At 40.2% G+C, this 22,017-nt stretch overlaps 1 protein-coding gene across 2 annotated transcripts in view; it reads left to right on the top strand.

Annotated features, from left to right (window-relative positions):
* The window catches only part of LRRC8B (leucine rich repeat containing 8 VRAC subunit B), a 74,726-nt gene that overhangs the window by 37,198 nt on the left and 15,511 nt on the right, over positions 1–22,017 (top strand). For both annotated transcript variants that reach the window (XM_029229405.1, XM_029229406.1), the window contains 3 exons: positions 2,961–3,016; positions 13,472–13,574; positions 16,078–18,242. In XM_029229405.1, coding sequence (XP_029085238.1) covers positions 16,104–18,242 — 2,139 coding nt within the window. In that variant the 5' untranslated portion in view covers positions 2,961–3,016; positions 13,472–13,574; positions 16,078–16,103. The remainder of the gene's footprint in view (positions 1–2,960; positions 3,017–13,471; positions 13,575–16,077; positions 18,243–22,017) is intronic.

Below are 22,017 nucleotides of genomic sequence, written 5' to 3'. Positions count from 1 at the left end.
GTGGCCTCTCCCGTTGCAGAGCACAGGCTCCGGACGCGCAGGCTCAGCGGCCATGGCTCACAGGCCCAGCCGCTCCGCGGCATGTGGGATCCTCCCGGACCGGGGCACGAACCCATGTCCCCTGCATCGGCAGGCGGACTCTCAACCACTGCACCACCAGGGAAGCCCCACAACATTTTGAAGAGAAGCCAGGAGCTGTATGAGAGGGAGGAGGGTAGCCAAAGAGCCCCTCTAGTTCCCCCTTCTGCCAGTTCCCAGGATCTCAACTGACCAGAAGTCTCTTTGTCTTTCCTTCCAACCACATTCTGAACAATCCCTGAGAAAAGTCTGGTAGATACTATTTTAGTTTAATTTAGCTAACTTTCCAAAGATGTTTCAACACCCCATTGATGAATTGGTACAGGGAAGCTGCCGTAATATCGAGGCGCTTAACCTAGCCTCGGAAAGAGATGCTGGGATAGATCCTGAGAATATAGGTAAATAAGATTCTGCCCCAGTCCTCAAGGAACTTGAGGCAGTAGCTTATTACATGTCATAAAACAGTGTGAGGGAACTATTGATAAAGTATTCCAGGAAAGCAGATGGAAGACCAGTGAACGCAGCCTGTGGAGGTCGGCGTGGCTCATGGCGGTGATTCATGGAGTGATCCTAGGGTGGGACCGATGGTGAAGTGAAATGTCCCTCTCTTAAGTAAATCTGGTATTCAGAGTTTGAACCTTTCAAACTGATGAAAATAGGATACTTTAATTTTACGCAACCTAAAGCCTTAATCTTATGGAATTGCACAAGGCAGGTTGAATAAGTGTGACATTGCAGGGATTCTTGCCATATTGATCTGCAAAGATTCTTGACTTCTTGCTAAATCTTAAAAGGAATCTAGGGCTTCCCTGGTGGCGCAGTGGTTGAGAGTCCGCCTGCCGATGCAGGGTACGGGGGTTCGTGTCCCGGTCCGGGAAGATCCCACATGCCGCGGAGCAGCTGGGCCCCTGAGCCATGACCGCTGAGCCTGCGCGTCTGGAGCCTGTGGTCCGCAACGGGAGCGGCCACAACAGCGAGAGGCCCACGTACCGCAAAAATAAATAAATAAATAAAAATAAAAAAGGAATCTATCACTGAAAGACAAATTCTCCCAAATGGAAAGCCTTTCTCAGATTCTAAAATTTTATAGTAGGCCTTTGCTTTTACTACAAAGGAGTTTGTTTTGTCAGTCTCCACTGTCTCCACTGACCAGAAGGAAATAAGAGCACCCAGACTTCTCAGTTTTCAAAGTAAAAGCCTTTTGGCCTTTTGTTTTTCTCTCAGAAAGCTGATTATCCCCTATTGTTCCTTAATCCACAGTCACTTGGGAGCATTCCCTTCTGTGTCCCTCACTGGGAACCTTCTGAAAGGAGCTCTTATTTGAGAAAGGGAGCTCTCAGTGTTAGGCTTGTCATCTCCAAATCTTCCAGGATATATTTTTTTAGGTTATCTTGGAATTGAATTTTTCAGTGAAAATACACATCTTGTGTCTTGCCCCTGGGGAGAGTAAATGTTTTTCAGAGGGTAGGTAAAGCCGGTTTTATAACACCCATCCAGCATAGCTAGCTGGGGAGCCCACTGATGCTTCCTCAGCAGCTGGGTCTGTCACAAGTACTGTGACAGTCCAAGTCCTGTTTTGATCTTGCCTAATATGGACTGTTTATTTCTATTCTTAGAAGCGTTGCCATTTAGTACTTTCACATTTCATTCTTGCAACTTATACTTTGGTTCGCTGCTGGGGAGGAAGAAAGGTGATAATGTTTGCTGTTGTTTCTAAAATTAATTTGAGTGATTTTAAGCTGGATAAAGAAACTGAGCTACATTTTGTTTTTTTACTTGGCAGCAATGGCTGCACTCTGAGATGACAAGTTGTCATGATGAGAGAGCTTTCATTAAGTTCTGCATTTATATCTTCTCAGCAAAATATTACTCTGGTTTAGGTAAATGTGAAACAGAAAGGAGGAATGAAACTCATTGTTAAAACATGTTGGGACGCATTCAACCCAATTCAAAGAAATGCACGATAAAGCAACAAGATCCTTTTCATGTGTGGAATTAGCAAAGACTTTTATTTTTAATGATGATTCCCACATCTGGTGAGAGTACTACTCATATCGTTTATAGGAGAGACAATTAGTATAATCCTCTTGGGAAGTAATTTGATGTTATATATCAGAAGCCTTAAACTGTTCATGCTCTTTGATCTATTACTCTTACTTTTGGAGGTCTACGCAAAGGAAATCATATGAACAGAGTTAGAGATGTTTACAGCATTGTTAGTAATAAAAAGGGAAAACATAAGGTTCAGTAGGGAAATGATTTTGTAACCTATGACATAGCCATGTATGAACTATTATGCTTCAAAAATGATGTTTCGAGAAACTACAACAACATCGAGAAAGCCTATGAGAAATGATGAGGCAAAAAGAGATCTCAGTATCATAACACTGAATTTTATAATGGCATAGTTGTGTAAAACTAGCAGGCCAGCAAAAACAAAAACAAAACTGGAAGGGGAAAACGATCCTAAACGTTAAGTTGTTTTTTCCCCATGTTTCCCTGTTTTCTGTAAGAAGCATAGATATTTTCAATGAGTTTTTCTATCTTTTATTTATAAAATGAGTGGTGCCTCATAATGCTTACCTCTTTCTTCATTAAAAATTTAAAGTTCATATTTTATGCCTTGTAAATTGCCATGGTGATGGGATTAAATGTGTAGCTTGTGACAGTGATTTTGTTTCTCTCCCTGGGTTTTAGTTGACACCTTTTGTAAGAGGTCAGAAAGTGATCCCTTTAACAGCAGTGGCTTTTTAAAAAAGTTATCTTTTATATGTTTCATAAAGTTATAGATGTTTGAAACTTTAGAACCACATAAGTGGATAAATTGTCTTGCAGTCCTGTGATGCATAAAATATAACAATATGTTTATGATTTCTCTTTAGGAATTTTTCAAATAGAAACTAATTGCAGAGTTTCCGGTTGACCAGGCATTCATAGGGTAAGATTAATATTCTGAATTGTGAACACATGGTAAAGATAATTACTATTACACAGGTAGCTTGGGGCAAATAAGTACTGAATACTTAGTGTGTAAAAAGAGATTACTATTCTTACAGATGTTTTGAGTAAAGTCCTTTTGATGTTTTTAAACCAATTAAACAGAAAATTAAATCTGTATACATTTTGGTAAAATGTCATCTTCCTATCCTTTGTTAGTTTTGTATGTAGGAAAGGATATGTGTCTGTGTTTGATATTTGTCATTTTTTTAACATTAAAGATTTAAGGAATATAATAAATGTCTATGAGAGACTTAGACTCCATGACTCCATGTCTATATTTTTCTGATCTTTGTTTAAGGTAGCATTTTTAAAAATTAACTAATTAATTAATTTGGCTGCATTGGGTCTTCATTGCTGCGCATGGGCTTCCTCTAGTTGCGGCGGGCGGGGGTTACTCTTCGTTGCGGTTCGCGCTTCTCATTGCAGTGGCGTCCCTTGTTGCGGAGCATGGGCTCTAGGCTCGTGGGCTTCAGTAGTTGTGGCGCACGGGCTTATTTGCTCCGTGGCATGTGGGATCTTCCCAGACCAGGGCTCGAACCCATGTCCCCTGCATTGGCAGGCGGATTCTTAAGCACTGCGCCACCAGGGAAGTCCCTAGGGTAGCATTTTTAATGTATAGAATTGGTTTGCCATGTTTCGGTAATGAAAACATGGCCATGCTTTCCTAGAGTAGGTAAGTCAGAAATAAGTTCTATATCCTGTTGCTTCCTGCAAACATCATTCATCTTTTACAGTTGTGGAAGTTAAATCTTGAATTAGCTCTGTGGCAGAGCTTTTGACTTTGACATGATGAATGATTAATTTGTACACTGTATTAAATTGCATGGCTCTCCAGTGTTGTGAATATGACATATGTCTTAAAGCTGTGTCACCCAGCTCTGAACATATAGTCCAGGTAAAGCAGTGGTGAGGACAGTAGATCTATCCCCTGCCGTATTCTGAACACCATTCTTTTTACAGATGAAGGTAGATACTTGGACTTCTCGAGTATATCCGCATTTCCCTGCTGATTCATTGAGTTGAGTGTGAATTCTTAAAAGCTAGTAACAGATCAGCTACTTTTCTCCTTATGACTCTTCAGTGGCTTTTCCACCACTCCTATACCACTTACTATCCAAACTCTTTATCTTGACTGCAGGCCCTCTGTTACTGTGCTTTCCCCAGGCTTCTGACATTCCAGCCAGGTGTCCTCCCTTCTGATCTGCACGCATCCTAAACTTCTTGCTCCTTCTCCCTGGAAGGATCTTCCCCAGTACCATCATCTGGTAGGCTCCATTTAGATCTGTGTTCCAATGGTAGTCCCTCTAAAGAGGCCTTTCCTCACTCCCCCGTCTGAAGTAGCTATGTATTCTTCATAACATTTCTGATTTTATCATGTGTGTGGATTTGATTTTCTCTCTTTCCTTACTACACAGTAAGGTCCCTGAGAGCAGGGATCTTGTGTCTTGCACATCTATATTTCCCTGACACTTAGAACTCTGCCTGGCACATAGTAAACATTCTAAATATTTGTTGCATGGACAGACTAAATCCTGACCTTTGTTTGACAAGTACTGCTTTACCATTCTCAGTAATGTTTCACCCATTCTCTTTGGATATTTTGTTTGTGTAGAACTGAATGCACTGCTTACTTTTGGCCATCATCCCACTCATTTTGGCACTGAAATGACAGTATAAGATGATGCTGCTAACTCTCAACTATGCATGTCTTCTCTCCACAATAGGATTGTAAATCCCATGAAAGCAGAAACAAGGCCTCATATTTCCTTGGTATGCCTTTGTAGTCCTAACCTCCATAATTGAATGTATATAAATGTTAACTTTAGAGAAAAGGTTAAGACTAGTGGCTTAATCATACGTTTAAGTATTTCTAGGATACACTGGTTTGTGTGTCCCAGAGCTAAAAAAAAAAAAAAATCTCATTTTGATTTATAGTTTAAAGAAATTATAACACAGAAATGTTCTGGACTATTTTTGCAACTTCATGTTCCAAAACCCTGTTTTATTTGGCCTATTATTACTTAGGCTAGGTGACCAGAAGCAATGCTCTCAGCCTCCCAGTTCTTTTCAAATTAGGCAAGGTGGCCTTGAGCCCATGTTCTACTACCCTGTGACCCTAGAGAAGCTGCTTGAACATCTTGGAAATTTAGTTTCCTTATTTGTGAAGAGTTAGACTCTGATCTCTGCGGTTTCTTCTTGGGTTAAATAGTCCGTATGATTCTGCTCCTGTGAAAGGTAGGTCACCTATGGAAGAATTACTGCAGAAGCAAATGGGCTGATGATCAGTGCCATCAGCTAGTCATTTGAAAGGAGAGCATGTGTGATTCCCCAGGGACTGCACAGGGACTGGGTTTGGCTCGACTTTATGGCTTGCGACTCTGGGGTGATGGGAGGGGGTCAGGAAAACGGTTTTATAAACAATGAAGATGGTGGAGAAGGGTTTGAGATTGCTGTCTGTTTACACATTCTAGGAATTATGTAGCCACTGGTGGCTTATGCTCTAGTGTTGATATTACAGTAATGGGACTGCAGCTTCTCTTCGTTTTAAATGTGTTCTAGATAATTTGGTAGCTTACTTAAAGCATCAAAGAATTGAGAGGTCTTTTTCTAAAAACACAATTACCATCTAAATTAAATGCACGATGTATTTCGTAACCATCAGAAACAAGGAATAGTGAAACAATGTTCCTTAAAGTTCAACAACTCCGATTTAATTAGGATTTCTAGAGTTGTTCACATGCTCTTAATTGTCGTATTCAGTAACTTTCTCCTTGGACTTCAGATGTTATGGGTAACTTTTCTAATATTTAGCATATTATTTGATTGTTTCACAGATCCATTTCCACTCCACAGCTTTGTGTTAGAAGCTGCGGAATGATATTTACATCACTATTCTCCTTTGGTTTCTCTGTTTTGAATATGATGTCAAACCCTTTGACTTCTGTGCTGCTTTTTCACCTCACTGACCCTGCTATTCTATCCCCCTTTACTGTTCCTTGTCTGATAGTCCTTCCTCATCTGATATGTTATAAAGGGGAGAGAGATTCTATTCTTCACTCACTAAATTCTTTCAAAGAATTAATTCATTTCTGTGGCACCATCTACTACTTAAATGCTCTCAACTTCCTATAGTGGATTAAAGATGGCTGCAAATACTTTGTGATTTTTCCCATCAAGAGATGGAGTCTGTTTCCCTTCCTTTTGAATCTGGGCTGGATCTGTTTCCTTTTCTCCCCATCAAAAGGAAGAAATGGTGTGGAGTAATTTCTAAGGCTGGACCTTGAGGAGATTTGTAGCTTCTGCTTTTGTGTGCTTGTAACGTTCCTACTTAGAACTTAGTCACCTTGCTCTGAGGCAGCCTAAACAGCCATGTGGAGGAGTGGCAAAGCCCCTGGTCATTAGCTCAAGCTGAGCTCCAGACCAGCAGCCAGCCAAAATGCCAGCCCTGTGACTGGGGCATTTTGGACCTTCCAGCCATCACCGCGTTCCAGCCAACACCATGTGAAACAGAACTGCCTCATCATCCCACAGATTCACCAGAAATGATGAATGGTTATTTCAGCTGCTAAGTTTGGGGAAGGTTTGTTACATAGCAGTAAGGAACCAAAACAAAAATTGGTACCTAGAAGGAAGGTGTTGCCACAAGAAAACATCTGGCATTGGCTTTGAGACCAGGTAACAGTGAACCTGAAGGGGAAGTAAGAAGATTATTTGGACTTCCCTGGTGGCGCAATGGTTAAGAATCCACCTGCCAATGCAGGGAACACGGGTTCGAGCCCTGGTCTGGGATGATCCCACGTGCCGTGGAGCAACTAAGCCCGTGCGCCACAACTACTGAGCCTGTGCTCTAGAGCCCGTGAGCCACAACTACTGAGCCCGCGTGCCACAACTACTGAAGCCCGTGTGCATAGAGCCTGTGCTCCAAAACAAGAGAAGCCACTGCAAAAGAAGCCTGTGCACTGCAATGAAGAGTAGCCCCCACTCACCGCAACTAGGGAAAGGCTGCACGCAGCAATGAAGACCCAACGCAGCCATAAATAAATAAATAAATAAAAGTTTTTTAAAAAGAAGATTCTTAATGGTGGCTCGAAGAGCAGTGAGGAAATTGCTATTGGAGGATATAAAACGGTACCTTTGTTATGTATTGACAAAAAAATTAACAAGATTGACACTTACAGTAACATGGAAGATAAAAAATGAACCTAACTGATTTGTGGATCTAGCTTAGATTTCCCAGCAGAACATTGGAAGTACCGGTGGACTTTTTTAAACCACTTATGACCAAAGTATTGTAAGAGAGAGATTAATTATAGAAGAAATGGTTCAGATTTTAAGCAGACTTTAGAGGACATATTTCCAATCCAGAATTTTCTGGGGTCGTGAATAAAACTGTTTCTTTCAAAGTAAGAAATGGCCTCAGGTTGAAAGATCAGATCCAGAGTAGCACTAGGGCAGTAAAACTTGGTCTTAAGGTGCAAATAAAAGCCAGGGCACAGGTATAGGACCCTGTATTAAGACTTCAAAAAGATTTAAGGCAGTGCGTCTTCTCAGCTAGATAGAAAGGCTTCTAAGAATCTTAAGGGTGTTGTCCCATAGCATCCTGGACATGATTTAGATGACAAGATCCTAGACTTCAAGCCTGAACTTGATGCCATAGCAGAATGAAACTTTTGGGGGACTTGGCAGAGGGTGAGGCTTTCATGTGGGAGGAATGTAAATCATTTGTGGGCAGAGAGTAGCCTGCAGTGGATTAAGCACGGCTGCACATTCTTTGCCACTTTTCCCACTGAGAGGAGGAATTTGCCTCCTTGAATCTGGGCTGGTACCTGACTCCTCTGACCAATAGAATATAGTGGACATGACACCGTGTAGCTTTGAGAGCTATCCCATAAAAGAACTGCAGGTTTTACCTCTTTGCTTGGAATGCACTATTTTAGAACCCAGCCACCAAGCTATGCGAGGACACTCAAACAGCCACAAGAAGTCTCACACAAAGTACCAGCCAGCAGTCAGCACCAACTACCAACCTGATGAATGAGGACATTTTGGACCTTCCAGCCATCTTTGTGCCAGCCAACACCAGGAAATAAAAGAACCACCCACGGAATCACAAGAAATAAAACTATTTTAAGCTATTAAGGTTTGGAATATGCAGACTAGTTAGCCAAATCCTTCCCATCTATATGCTTCCAAGTTCTAGCCTCTCTGTGGAAAGGCTTAATCACCTTAGATACACCCTGCCTAACATGTGAACGTAATATTCTTCGGCCTTCTGCATTTTTGTACGTTCAGTTATTTATTGTACAAATACTTACTGTACACTATGTGCTATAAACTGTGGAAGATCCTATAATACCACAGGATCAGAATCGGAATCCTTTGACCCCGTTTCTCCATGGACCTCTCTTAGGACATTTGATGTTGCTAAGTGGCATTGAATTTTCATTTACAGTGACTATTTCATTCACTGCCTTCTTTTCAAATATATTACAGAAGTTTTCCATATTATTTCTGGCCCACGTGATTGAAATAGCCTTTCAAGCCCCTTGTTTCTAATCCTTCTCCTCAAATCCATCCTGCAAATCTCTCTAGCTCAGTGACTCAGTATTCCCCCACCTTACACCTGAATCTCTGAAGGTTCCTGTAGTTGATGGTAGCTGTTACTTTGTAGTTTGTGGGGAGCACTCTAGACATCTGAAACTTCAGGAAGACTTAAAAGGTAGGCACTTTCCCCAGATATTTCATTGCCAATCTATCTTGTGAGCTTTCTCCTCCTGGGAGATTTGAGGGAAAAAAAAAAAAAAATGCTGGCCTCACCTAGACCAACTAAAGTGTTCTTTAAGAGTGGCCCTGGGTTTAATTAAGCTTCTTATAAAAGTACCCCAGGTGATTCTAATGTGAAGCCGAAGTTGAGAACCACTGTCTTAGATTTGTGATTCTCAAAAAGTGGCCTCTGCACCAGCAACATCAACTAGGAATTTGTTGGAAATACACATTCTTGCGGCCTAATGCAGACCTAATGAATCAGAAACTCCGAGGGTGGGACCTATCACATTGTGATTTCATAAGCTCTCCAGTGATGTATGAACATTGATGTTAGAGAAACACTTTACTAGATGAATCCTAGTTCCCTTCTAGATCTCAAAACTAGTGTCTGGCTAGTGATCATTTAACTGCTTGAAAAATGCTAAGTAATTGTCATCCGTTTTCTGAAGAGTGGTTCATGGGGTTATTTATAATAGTATAAAGCAAAGGAGCAAATTAATCCTGGATACTGACGCATCGTTTCTCAGTGAGAGAACTCAAAGAGCTCGGTGCTTTGTGACCACCTAGAGGGGTGGGATGGGGAGGGTGGGAGGGAGACGCAAGAGGGAGGAGATATGGAGATATATGTATATGTATAGCTGATTTATTTTGTTATAAAGCAGAAACTAAGACACCATTGTAAAGCAATTATACTCCAATAAAGATGTTAAACAACAAAAAAAAGAACCAAAAAAATTGCCGTTAGATATATGTTAGAACCAAGAAACATCTTTTTTTTCAATAAATTTATTTATTTTTATTTATTTAATTTTGGCTGCACTGGGTCTTTTGTTGCTGTGTGCGGGCTTTCTCTAGTTGCGGAGAGCATGGGCTACTCTTTGTTGTGGTGCGCGGGCTTCTCGTTGCAGTGGCTTCTCTTGTTGCAGAGCACGGGTTCTAGGCACTCGGGCGTCAGTAGTTGTGGCAGGCGGGCTCAGTAGTTGTGGCTCGTGGGCTCTAGAGCACAGGCTCAGTAGTTGTGGTGCACGGGCTTAGTTGCTCTGCGTCATGTGGGATCTTCCCGGACCACGGCTCGAACCTGTGTCCTCTGCATTGGCAGGTGGATTCTTAACCACTACGCCACCAGGGAAGCCCAGACCCAAGAAACGTCTTGATGAGAAGTAGGACTAAGCATTTTCAAAGGATGTAAGGCGATTTTAAAATCAATTTTCAGTGAGAGTAGTATAGAGAAACCCCATTCTGTATTGTTTGGCTGTGTCCCTGCCTGGGGCCAGAGACAGAGAGCTTTGAAGTAGCATCCAGTTCTCATCATACAATGACTCTAAATACCATCTGATCATCATTTGTTTATTTTTTCACTGGTTGTTTTTGAAATGCTTTCAAAGTAAAACAGGGACGAGTGGGAAGTAAAGACTGGCTAACTTGAGTATTGTTGTTCCAGTCTTAGAGACTTTGGGGTGAGATTGTCAGATGAATTCATGTGCTTTGAAAAGCTTTTATGATTTTTTTAACGAGGTTTAAAAGCTAAAGGAATGGGATTAGGACCATAAAATCCTTTACTTTTAACATTGTTTCTTTGAACTGATTTAGTGCATTTGTATATTAGAAATAGAGATCTGATTTGGATTGGATCCTCATTGTTTGCAAAAATATGGTCTGGAAAAAATTTCCTGGACACACAAACAGTATTAAATTTTGTAACGACAAAGGACAGCTATGCTCTAACTCTCCAGTTAAGCACTTCAATTAGAAAAATTAACATCATTTAACATATAGGAATGCTTGAGACTTTTCATACATCATTAAATCCAGATGCTATATATTTATATAAAGTCTTAAATTGTTCAGTGGAAAATGTTCAGTAGAAAAAGTCTAGCTGAGAAAGCAGATTATATAGTATGTAAATGGAGACGTTGCGGAAAGCTATATCCTTTGTATCCTTGTCTTTCAAAGATTAAAATGGAGCCCAGTTATAATGCAGATGTTGGGGTAAGTTGATGTCTTAGTCCCTTCAGGCTGCTATAGCAAACTACCACAGACTGGATAACTTAAACAACAAACATTTATTTCTCACAGTTTCTGGAGGCTGGGAAGTCTAAGATCGTGGCACCAGCAGATTGTGTCTGATGAGAACTCACTTCCTAGTTCATAGATGGCCACGTTCTTGCTATTTCCTCACATAGTGGAAGGGGCAGGAGAGCTCTCTGGGGTCCCCTTTATAAGCGCACTAATCCCATTCACGAGGGCTCCACCCTCATGACCTAATCACCTCCCAAGGCCCCACCTCCTCATACTATCACATTGAGGGATTAGGATTTCAAAATATGTATTTTTCAGGGACACAAACATTCAGTCCGTTGCAGTTAGGGAAGGGAGTTAAATATTCAACTTTTTTTAGCTTTTGAAAAAACTCAGACTGGCTTAATTGGATTAAATGGTCTGGACAGTGTGGTCTGGTGTGGACAAGCCCTAAGATTTTAGCCTGCGGACCTGGGTTCTAGTTGTTACTATTTCTTGCCAGTTTCGTCACCTTGGACGAGATAACTCCTTTGGGCCTGCCTTATTTTCCATGTTTATAAAATGTGAAGGATAATATTTATCTTAATGGTTTGTTGTAGGTATGAAACAAATTAATGTAAATGAAAGTGCTTTGAAAGTAGGAAAACAGATATTAGATTATTAATAACAGATTTTTATTTGTTCTCTTATTGACGAGGAACTCATCAAAGGAAATCTGAATTAGATGATTAGAGGAAAAGTTTATAATTCTTAAAAAGATGAACAGGAAAAATTCTTTACAAATAATTCTCAGTTAGAATAAATATGGCAGGGCTTCCCTGGTGGTGCAGTGGTTAAGAATCCACCTGCCAATGCAGGGTTCAAGCCCTGGTCCGGGAAGATCCCACATGCCGTGGAGCAACTAAGCCCGTGCGCCACAACTACTGAGCCAGTGCTCTAGAGCCCATGAGCCACAACTATTGAGCCTGCGTGCCACAACTACTGAAGCCCGCACGCCTAGAGCCCGTGCTCCACAACAGGAGAAGCCCCTGCAATGCAATGAAGAGTAGGCCCTGCTTGCCGCAACCAGAGAAAAGCCCACACACAGCAACGAAGACCCAACGCAGCCAAATAAAAAATAATAATAATTAAATAAATAAAATAAGAAAAAGAATAAATATGGCGAACTTGTCGTCAGTTGTGGTTTGCTAACAGGTTAGTTATAGTAGTTTCTCATTCTGATTATTTCAAAATACTACTGTAGTTGGAGGTTTGTGACTCTTCTTTCTTTTTGTGCTTAAAGTAGAAAATACATTTGCAGTATCTAAAGGAAACTGTATTGTGCAGGAAGTATCATGACAGCTGGGTAGCATTCTGGAGTTATGCAATAAATTCTTTCCTGGCACATTACAGATGCAATGCAGTAGAAGAATATGTAAAATGTTTCAAAGATCAAATGTCTTTATTGTGCTTAACTACACATAAATGCAGTTGTGTATCGTATGTTGTCAGTCTTTTAAAAATGAATTGTGAATAAGAAACTCATATTCCAGTGGTGCTAAGTATGAATTAATACATGCTGAGTTGTCACACACTAACTGTGCTTTCTGGCCTGCAAAATAATTTGATCTTCAGTAGTAATTATAAAGAAGGCTTTACACATGGATTGGTAAAACCAAAGTAAATTTCAGACATGCTAACTCTTTGATCTTTGAAAATGACAAGGTTGCAAGCGTATTGCTAAAAATACCTTAAATACAATTTGGGGTCAGTACTCTGAGCCGGATTTTGAGTGCTTAATAAACCAAAAAAGGATTGTATCTTCCAGGCAAATATATAAACCTTCTCAACAAGTTTTCAGAGGATACATAGGCACTAAAAAATGCAATTTTCACACCCAGCTAAAAAAAATTTTGTGTGTTTTAGAATGTTCCTCACATTCCAAACTAATCAGTATATATGTAATTTAAGCTATTGCAAATGATTGAAGTAGATGCTAAAAATGACTTATATTAACCTATAAGGTAAGAAACAAAAACCAGTAGGTTTTAATATAAAGGGTTTTAATATAAAGGGACATTTAATAATGTCATAATTTCAGAGAATTTCAGTCATATTTCTGAGCTGTGTCTTAAAAAGTTATTGACTTGTAACTATATTTAATGAATCAGTAGGCTAAATTTTAAGAGCACCGAGTCTCATTTGGATAGATGTATGATAAAGTGCAGAAATTATATGGTTTGACAGGCCATCTGATGAATGCAAATAAGACCAACTGTGTATGAGGATTGGATGAGCAAAATTAGCATATGGAGACTGCTTGGAAGAAGCTAAGTGTTCATCTAAGTGTTGTAGATACAGCATTTTAAAATATGTTAACATCTAAATTTCTGTAGAAACTTCTCTGTAAGTTAAGGAAGTTCAGAGGCTGAGTGCAATCTGGTATGTGGATGCGGTCTTATATAAATAGCTTTGCCAGAATGTCTCCCAGTGTGAAAAGTAAACTGGTCTATGAAAATCCACTTGCCATGTAATGTCTTATGATGGAGAGGGTCTCTAACGACAGGATCTCCAATTTTGTTTGTTTGTATGACCACAGCTATTTCAAGATATCTATACTTTCTCACAGAATGAAGACAATCACAGAGATGGTGTGTCTAAGAAATTTCAAAAGGTGTAGGCCTCCTGACTGAAGAACAGTCAACTTATTGGATTCATTTTTTTTCATTATAGTAAGTATAAATATTTAAAGTATATTGTTTTGGCCAATGTTGACTTGTGCTCTTTGTGAATAAATATTTGCTGTCTGTCAAATACCCTCATTGTTAGAGCTGTTTGTGTTTACATTCTTCTACAATTTCAGTTGTGTATCTGAAATGAATATAACTCCCAGCATCTTTGAGGGGACAAATAAAGCCATAGACTTTGAGCTGGCAGAGCCCTTAGAGATGATCTCATTCACTTTCTTTATCCATTACAAGAAATTCCTTTGCAACATCCTTGACAGATGGTCATCTTATTCAGGTCAGCCCAGGTAGGAGAAGGGCCTGAACTATTTCACAGAACTATTTCTGTGGATGTTCTACTACAGATTAAATCAAAATGTCACTTTCTAAAATGTGCACCCACCTAGTTCTGCCTCTGGAACAAATCCACTTATTCTTTAATCCAAGAGGTAGTCCTGCAAAAATGTAAAGATAAATTCTCAGGTTCCCCTAGTCATCTTTTATCTCAGCTGAGTATCGTCAGTTACCTGTGTTCCTCCATAGGAAATGGTTCGTAGACAAGTAGCTCCTGATTATTTTGTTGCCCAATTAGTTTTTAACCTATGACTGAATGTTGGGTTCCAGGTGTGATCTTACCAGGCAGACACAAAAGGACTGTTGCCCCTTTATCTGGGTTCATGATTTAATATGGCCACAGATTATAGTCATATTATGGCTATATTTAGCATAAAGATAGCATATAGCTATATTTTGCATAATAGCTATGAACAATTAGCTTAATGCGTGCATTCATGTCAACTAAAATCCTTAGGTATTTTTCACATGTTCATCCAGCAATGATTTCTGCCCTCCTTTCCTCCCATCATGTTGATGCTATTTTGGGGTCTAAGCCCAGACTTTCTGTCGCATATAATCCTCTTGTTTTTGGTTTTTGTCTTGTCTTGACACACAGTTATGATTAACTGCAGTGGATTGAAGCAGAAGGGGAGGAGTTGAGAGTTAGAAATAGACCCACTAAACTAGAGTAAGGGAGGGAAACTCTGGAAAATTATTTAATCAAGCCATAGGTCCTAAGAGGAAGTTGAATCCATATAATATGATGATGGCCAGAGAGGATGCAGGTGGAAAGTGGTGCTCCAGGTTAGTAGTTAAAATCAAGGATCCTGGGATGCCTTAGCAAGGGGGAGAGCATGAAGGTATAGGGTTCAGGGTCAGATGGTCAGGAATATGTTAGGGCTGACCAGCAAAAGAAAAGACACTTATTCATAGGTATCAGAGCCTCTGTAATGGGATTCTAGGGTTCAAGGCAGGGTACCAGTCCCTTGAAGGAAGACTAATGAGAGCAAAACAGTTTTTCTTGGGGGTGCTACCAGTACTAGGGTATCTAGAAAGAGAAACTCAGACCCAGGAAAGATAAGACTTAAGACTCAAAAAAGTATAAGAGAAGTCCATGGATGAAGGTTGCAGCTGAACCACCAGCAAAGATGCTACTGTGATTTTTTTTAACCAGAATTGTTATAAATCCAAATATTTCCTTTTATGTGTCTTACTCTGTGCCGTCTTATAGGTGGTCTGGATTTTACTAGTTAACAGTTTTTTAAACGATTTAGGTAAGGCTGAATACTACATAAATCATTTCTGTAAAGAGCATTGTCTGAATACTTTAAATATGAAAATGCAAAATCCACCTTGTTTTTCTGAAGGCAAAAATAATGATAGCATGTGCCCTTAATCATTTATACTATTAGTACTTTGCCATCAAAACATTAAACATGAGAGAGAGTCCCTTCCACAGTGTTGCAACTGGGGCTTCCTTCCCCATCCATTTTTTAAGCCATTACCATTTTGTGCCAGCTTTTAAATATTCTAAGTTGGATGCAAACGTAAGTTACAAAGCAAGAGCTTGGGGGGAAAGGAGATAATGTATTAAATCACAGTTTGTTCTGAACATAGAATTGGTACATCCCTCTCATCCTAAGGGATAATTTTATAAAGCAGTGCTTGCTCAAAGGATGTTCCTTGTCATGGTTGAAACACAACTCTTAGGTCATACCCGATGCTCCAGACTTGGGAGTGGAATGTGAAAGAGAGCTTATTCAGACCATTTGGAAGGTACAAAATGTGGCTGTTAGAAATTAGTAGCATAAGAACAAGTTTTCCTAACGTTGATTGAAGAAAATTCGGCTTCTGGTTTTTAGTAGCTTAGCATGAAGTGAAGATGCAGGAGGAAACTAGATAGTTGCTTCACGTCCTGCACCAAATAAATACCTTTACAGATCCAATCTGGCTGTCACCAAATGGTCTCTCATCTAAGGGACTTTACAGTGCTCCGTTGGCATAGCCTAAGGTTTCGAATGAAACCAGGAAACTTTGATACCTTTTGATCATCAGCCCTGCTTCCCAGGTTTTGCCCCTGAGTTAAGTCCTACTTGGTTACGTACAAGCCTTAGAGTTTAAGCTTATTTGGGGTACTTGCTTCAGTGGTTTTTCTTTTATTTTCCTCCTCCAGTTTCTGTCCTCCTACAAGGGAAAGTCATGATTACACTAACAGAGCTAAAATGTTTAGCAGACGCCCAGTCGTCTTATCACATCCTAAAACCGTGGTGGGACGTCTTTTGGTATTACATCACCCTGATCATGCTGCTGGTGGCCGTGCTGGCTGGAGCCCTCCAGCTCACACAGAGCAGGGTTCTGTGCTGTCTTCCGTGTAAGGTGGAATTCGACAATCACTGCGCCGTGCCTTGGGACATCCTGAAAGCCAGCGTGAACACGTCTTCCGATCCCGGGACGCCGCTTCCGCTCCCCCTCAGAATCCAGAACGACCTCCACCGACAGCAGTACTCCTACATCGACGCCGTCTGTTATGAGAAGCAGCTCCACTGGTTCGCAAAGTTCTTTCCCTACCTGGTGCTCTTGCACACGCTCATCTTTGCAGCCTGCAGCAACTTTTGGCTGCACTACCCCAGTACCAGTTCCAGGCTCGAGCATTTTGTGGCCATCCTTCACAAGTGCTTCGATTCTCCATGGACCACCCGTGCCCTGTCAGAGACGGTGGCCGAGCAGTCAGTGAGGCCCCTGACACTCTCCAAGTCCAAGGTTTTGCTTTCTTCCTCAGGGTGCTCAGCTGATGTTGATTCCAACAAGCAGTCATTGCCCTACCTGCAGCCTGGCTTAGAGTCAGCTGGCATAGAAAGCCCAACTTCTAGCGTCCTGGACAAGAAGGAGGGTGAACAGGCCAAAGCCATCTTTGAAAAAGTGAAAAGGTTCCGCATGCACGTGGAACAGAAGGATATCATTTATAGAGTGTATCTGAAGCAGATAATAGTCAAAGTCATTTTGTTTGTCCTCATCATAACTTACGTTCCGTATTTTTTAACCTACATTACTCTTGAAATTGACTGTTCAGTGGATGTGCAGGCTTTTACTGGATATAAGCGCTACCAGTGTGTCTACTCCTTGGCAGAAATATTTAAGGTCCTGGCTTCATTTTATGTCATCTTGGTTATACTTTATGGTCTTACCTCCTCCTACAGCTTGTGGTGGATGCTGTGGAGCTCTCTGAAGCAATATTCTTTTGAGGCGCTGAGAGAAAAAAGCAACTACAGTGACATCCCGGATGTCAAGAATGACTTCGCCTTCATTCTGCATCTGGCTGATCAGTACGATCCTCTTTACTCCAAACGCTTCTCCATATTCCTGTCGGAGGTCAGTGAGAACAAACTGAAACAGATCAACCTCAACAACGAATGGACGGTCGAGAAACTCAAAAGTAAGCTTGTGAAAAATTCCCAGGACAAGATAGAACTGCATCTTTTCATGCTAAACGGTCTTCCAGACAATGTCTTTGAGCTGACAGAAATTGAAGTGCTAAGCCTGGAGCTGATCCCTGAGGTCAAGCTGCCTTCTGCGGTCTCGCAGCTGGTCAACCTCAAGGAGCTCCACGTGTACCATTCGTCTCTGGTGGTCGACCATCCTGCCCTGGCCTTTCTAGAGGAGAATTTAAAAATCCTCCGCCTGAAATTTACTGAAATGGGGAAAATTCCACGCTGGGTATTTCATCTGAAGAATCTCAAGGAGCTTTACCTGTCAGGCTGTGTTCTACCTGAGCAGGTGAGTACCATGCAGTTGGAGGGCTTTCAGGACTTGAAAAACCTGAGGACCCTCTACTTGAAGAGCAGCATCTCCCGGATCCCGCAAGTCGTTACAGACCTCCTGCCTTCGCTGCAGAAGTTGTCCCTCGATAACGAGGGGAGCAAGCTGGTTGTATTGAACAACTTGAAAAAGATGGTCAATCTGAAAAGCCTGGAGCTGATCAGCTGCGACCTGGAACGCATTCCGCACTCCATTTTCAGTCTGAACAATTTGCATGAGTTAAACCTCAAAGAAAATAACCTTAAAACTGTGGAAGAGATCATTAGCTTTCAGCATCTCCAGAATCTTTCCTGCTTAAAGTTGTGGCACAATAACATAGCTTATATTCCGGCCCAGATTGGGGCATTATCTAATCTAGAGCAACTCTCTTTGGACCATAATAACATTGAGAATCTGCCCCTGCAGCTTTTCCTATGCACCAAACTACATTATTTGGATCTAAGCTATAACCACCTGACCTTCATTCCAGAAGAAATCCAGTATCTGAGTAATTTGCAGTACTTTGCTGTGACCAACAACAACGTAAGTAAATCCATTCTGCCCTTTATTTGGCCAGTCATTTGAGCATCTGCTGTTGCGGTGTGTGATGTAGTTAAAGATAATGGACTTTAAGTCTTACTAAGCATCCTGAGCTCGGCCTGACTACCACTTCTAGACGTGTGACCATGGACAAATTATCAAAACACTGAGCATCAGTCTTTCATCTAATTTACAAGTTGTCATGGAGATTTTATGAAAAAGTATATAAACATTTGGCACAGTTCATGGCACATAGTAGATACTCAACAAGAGTAGTTCTCTTTATCCTCTTTCTCTGTTTTTTACATAAACATTACAATTGAAGTGTTTTAAACTAATTAATTAGTTATGGCAGGGCTTGCTTTCATTTTGGAAAAGTCTTAAGTATTTAGAAAGTTTCATAAAACTTTTCAGCTTTCCAAATCTGTCGTAGGAGAACTTTTTGTTAAAAATACTGTGATCATGAATTATTCATAAGTCTTTTTTGTGATACAGTACGAAAGACTTGAAATCTCCATGCAGGTCTAGAAAGACAATTCAAAATGAAAGGCCTGGTTCTATAATGCAACACTAGGACTCCTGGGAAGCTTTTTCCAGCATCTGTGCTTTAAAAATGAACCATAATTTGCAACAGTAAAGCCAAGTTAAGGAAAAGTTAACTTTGCTGAAACAAGAAAAAACAAAATAAATGAGCAGTTTCCTAGGTTAAAATGTGAAGGAGGAGGAAAAAGACAAAAAATCATGCTGGCTGAAAGGGCAAGAGAATGACGGTAATATCCGTATGGGAAGAAGAAAAAAAACCTGTCAGAAATCAGGTCTGCCAAAAGATGAAAGTGATCCTCCTCTAGTTAAAAATGGGAACTGTTTTCTTCTGCTCTACCCAAAAAGGTACTATCTCCTGGACTTTTTATAATTTATATTTCATGCTAAATATAGCTACCAGCATGGTGTTGGCTAGTAAACATGTTAATCACCAGACAGTATTTTCAGAAACCATGGATTGTTGGAAAAATACCAGAGAGGTGGGGAATGAGGCACAATTCATACTGACTTTTAGAATTCTATGATTTTACTCATACGTAAAAGGATAGAACCCATTATACAATAAACAAAACATCTTCATGTCTTAAAGGATTTTGAGGTTTTAAAACTCCTTTAAGGTTGATCTAGATTAGCAGTTTACATCAGAATTACCTGAAGGGCCTGTTAAAACACAGATTGCTGAGCCCCACTCCACAGTTCTGATTCAGTAAGTAGGTCTGCAGTTTGCAGTTCTAAAAATCTCAGGTGAAGTTGGTGCTGCTGGTCTGGTGACCATACTTTGAAAACTACAGGTCTAGAGATTTATCATAAGTGTTGTTTAACTATGCAGTTGATTAATATTAGTATTTTGGTTATACTTTTTCTGTTGTTAAACCTATAATAAAAAGCATAAATAATTCTTTTGAAAGGCATTGGTTTCACCAAGTTGTTGTACAGTTAAATCACTCCATAATTTTTTTTTTCTTCCAGTGTGAACAGATTAAGACGCTTTTATTAAGCAATCTCTGAATATATGTAGGAAGAATAATACCCCAAGACCCTTCAGTTCCGCTGCTTAGGGTTACTCCATGAGGGAACCCATTCTTTTTCTATAACAAAGTGAATCAGTTATACATATACATATATCCCCATATCTCCTCCCTCTTGCGTCTCCCTCCCTCCCACCCTCCCTATCCCACCCTTCTAGTTGGTCACAGAGCACCCAGCTGATCTCCCTGTGCTATGCGGCTGCTTCCCACTAGCTATCTATTTTACATTGGGTAGTGCATATATGTCCATGCCACTCTCTCACTTCGTCCCAGCTTACCCTTCCCACTCCGAGTCCTCAAGTCCATTCTCTACATCTGTGTCTTTATTCCTGTCCTGCCCCTAGGTTCTTCAGAACCTTTTTTTTTAGATTCCATATATATGTGTGAGCATACGGTATTTATTTTTCTCTTTCTGACTTACTTCACTCTGTATGACACATTCTACGTCCACCCACCTCACTACAAATAACTCAATTTCATTTCTTTTTATGGCTGAGTGATATTCCATTGTATATATGTGCCACATCTTCTTTATCCATTCGTCTGTCGATGGACACTTAGGTTGCTTCCATGTCCTGGCTATTGTAAATAGAGCTGCCATGAACATTGTGGTACATGACTCTTTTTGAATTATGGTTTTCTCAGGGTATATGCCCAGTAGTGGGATTGCTGGGTCGTATCGTAGTTCTATTTTTAGTTTTTTAAGGAGCCTCCATACTGTTCTCCATAGTGGCTGTATCAATTTACATTCCCACCAACAGTGCAAGAGGGTTCCTTTTCCTCCACACCCTCTTCAGCATTTATTGTTTGTAGATTTTTTGATGATAGCCATTCTGACTGGTGTGAGGTGGTACCTCGTGGTTTTGATTTGCGTTTCTCTAATGATTAGTGATTTTGAGCATCCTTTCATGTGTTTCTTGGCAATCTGTGTATCTTCTTTGGAGAACTGTCTATTAAGATCTTCTGCCCATTTTTGGATTTGGTTGTTTGCTTTTTTGATATTGAGTTGCATGAGCTGCTTGTAAATTTTGGAGGTTAATCCTTTGTCAGTTGCTTCATTTGCAAATATTTTCTCCCATTCCGAGCGTTGTCTTTTCGTCTTGGTGATGGTTTCCTTTGCTATGCAAACTTTTAAGTTTCATTAGGTCCCATTTGTTTATTTTTGTTTTTATTTCCATTTCTCTAGGAGGTGGATCAAAAAGGATATTGCTGTGATTTATGTCATAGAGTGTTCTGCCTATGTTTTCCTCTAAAAGTTTGATAGTGTCTGGCCTTACCTTTAGGTCTTTAATCCATTTTGAGTTTATTTTTGTGTATGGTGTTAGGGAATGTTCTAATTTCATTCTTATACATGTAGTTGTCCAGTTTTCCCAGCGCCACTTAGTGAAGAGGCTGTCTTTTCTCCACTGTATATTCTAGCCTCCTTTATCAAATATAAGGTAACCATATGTGCGTGGGTTAACCTCTGGGCTTTCTATCCTGTTCCATTGATCTATATTTCTGTTTTTGTGCCAGTCTGATTTGTACTGTCTTGATTACTGTAGCTTTGTAGTATAGTCTGAAGTCCAGGAGCCTGATTCCTCCAGCTCCATTTTTCTTTCTCAAGATTGCTTTGGCTATTCGGGGTCTTTTGTGTTTCCATACGAATTTTGAAATTTTTTGTTCTAGTTCTGTGAAAAATGCCATTGGTAGTTTGATAGGGATTGCATGGAATCTGTAGATTTCTCTGGGTAGTATAGTCATTTACACAGTGTTGATTCTTCCAATCCAAGAACATGGTATATCTCTCCATCTGTTTTTGTCGTCTTTAATTTCTTTCATCAGGGTCTTATAGTTTTCTGTATACAGGTAGTTTGTCTCCTTAGGTAGGTTTATTCCTAGGTATTTTATTCTTTTTGTTGTAGTGGTAAATGGGAGTGTTTCCTTAATTTCCCTTTCAGGTTCTTCATCAGTAATGTATAGGAATGCAAGAGATTTCCGTGCATTAATTTTGTATCCTGCTACTTTACCAAATTCGTTGATTAGCTCTAGTAGTTTTCTGGTAGCATCTTTAGGATTCTCTATGTATAGTATCATGTCATCTGCAAACAGTGACAGCTTTACTTCTTCTTTTCCTATTTGGATTCCTTTTATTTCTTTTTCTTCTCTGATTGCTGTGGCTAAAACTTCCAAAACTATGTTGAATAATAGTGGTGACAGTGGACAAC

This window comes from Monodon monoceros, unplaced genomic scaffold, assembly GCF_005190385.1.
Source record: "Monodon monoceros isolate NGI ecotype Baffin Bay Population unplaced genomic scaffold, NGI_Narwhal_1 Super_Scaffold_18, whole genome shotgun sequence".
Taxonomy (NCBI): Eukaryota; Metazoa; Chordata; class Mammalia; order Artiodactyla; family Monodontidae; genus Monodon; species Monodon monoceros.
The sequence above is the reverse complement of the archived record's forward strand: the minus strand, read 5'-3'. Positions and strand labels throughout refer to the sequence as shown.